Source organism: Echinops telfairi, unplaced genomic scaffold, assembly GCF_000313985.2.
Source record: "Echinops telfairi isolate 266 unplaced genomic scaffold, ASM31398v2 ScPeMD7_7463;HRSCAF=8501, whole genome shotgun sequence".
NCBI classification, from domain to species: Eukaryota; Metazoa; Chordata; class Mammalia; order Afrosoricida; family Tenrecidae; genus Echinops; species Echinops telfairi.
Genome location: NW_022111363.1, coordinates 9,043,614 through 9,044,468, shown reverse-complemented (window position 1 = coordinate 9,044,468; position 855 = coordinate 9,043,614). Strand labels below are relative to the sequence as shown.

General features: G+C 59.1%; 1 protein-coding gene across 1 annotated transcript in view; it reads left to right on the top strand.

Moving 5' to 3' along the window:
- The window catches only part of TTC12 (tetratricopeptide repeat domain 12), a 62,921-nt gene extending 62,427 nt beyond the window's left edge, over nt 1–494 (top strand). The window contains exon 22 of the mRNA XM_004712868.2: nt 364–494. Coding sequence (XP_004712925.2) covers nt 364–439 — 76 coding nt within the window. The 3' untranslated portion in view covers nt 440–494. The remainder of the gene's footprint in view (nt 1–363) is intronic.
- Nucleotides 495–855: the final 361 nt, after the last annotated feature.

The following is an 855-nucleotide window of genomic DNA, read 5'->3' as shown; positions in this document are numbered from 1 at the left end:
CCTGGGCACCTCTGGTCCCTCCTGTGTAGAGGCAGGCGGGTGGCCTGGGTAACGCTGTGAATCCTCTCAAATCCAGCCTGGCAGCTGAAACAGAAGGCAGGAGCAGGGACAGCTGCCCTTCCTTGGAAAGCCATACTGAGGTCAAATGGCCAGCAGGTCCCAGAGAGCAAGGCCCCAGCCAGCTAGTCTGGCACGGGGCCTCCCGGAGGACCCCACTCCTCGGTGCGAGGGCTCCCCCTGACCACAGCACTTCTGCCTTGCACCTAGAGCCATGGCACTGAGCACCAGTCCGCCTGTCTCTGCGAGGGGTCGGCCTGAGCGCCAGACCCAAACCATCCTGAACCTTGTGTTTGCTTCTAACAGGTATGCTGCCCAGCTGAGGGGCCTACATGGACTGGAGATTCTCAGCTCCACAGTGAAGCACATCAAAGACCCCTGAGCACATCAAAGGCCCCTGTGTGCATGGGTGCCAATAAATCATTCTGTGCTGCGTGCGCTCCCTGTGCTCTGCACGCCTGCTCCAGGACGGAGATATTTCCCTTTAGCAGGGCCGCCGCTTGGATCTTGAGCGGTGTGAAGAGGGCAGGCATCCTGTCCACGGAGAGGCCCTGACTCTGGGGTGACCTTCCCTCCAGTGCCTTCCTGTCCTGCAGCGAGGGCGCCAGCAAGCCCAGAGCTATGCTTCCCAGGTGCCCTGGTAGCCATACTTCTAGACCAGCGGTTCTCAACCTGTGGGTCGCGACCCCTTTGGAGGTCTAATGACCCTTTCACAGGAGTCCCCCAATTTGTAACAGTAGCAAAATGACAGTGATGAAGCAACAACAAAAATCATTTTATGGTTGGGGGGGGACGCGG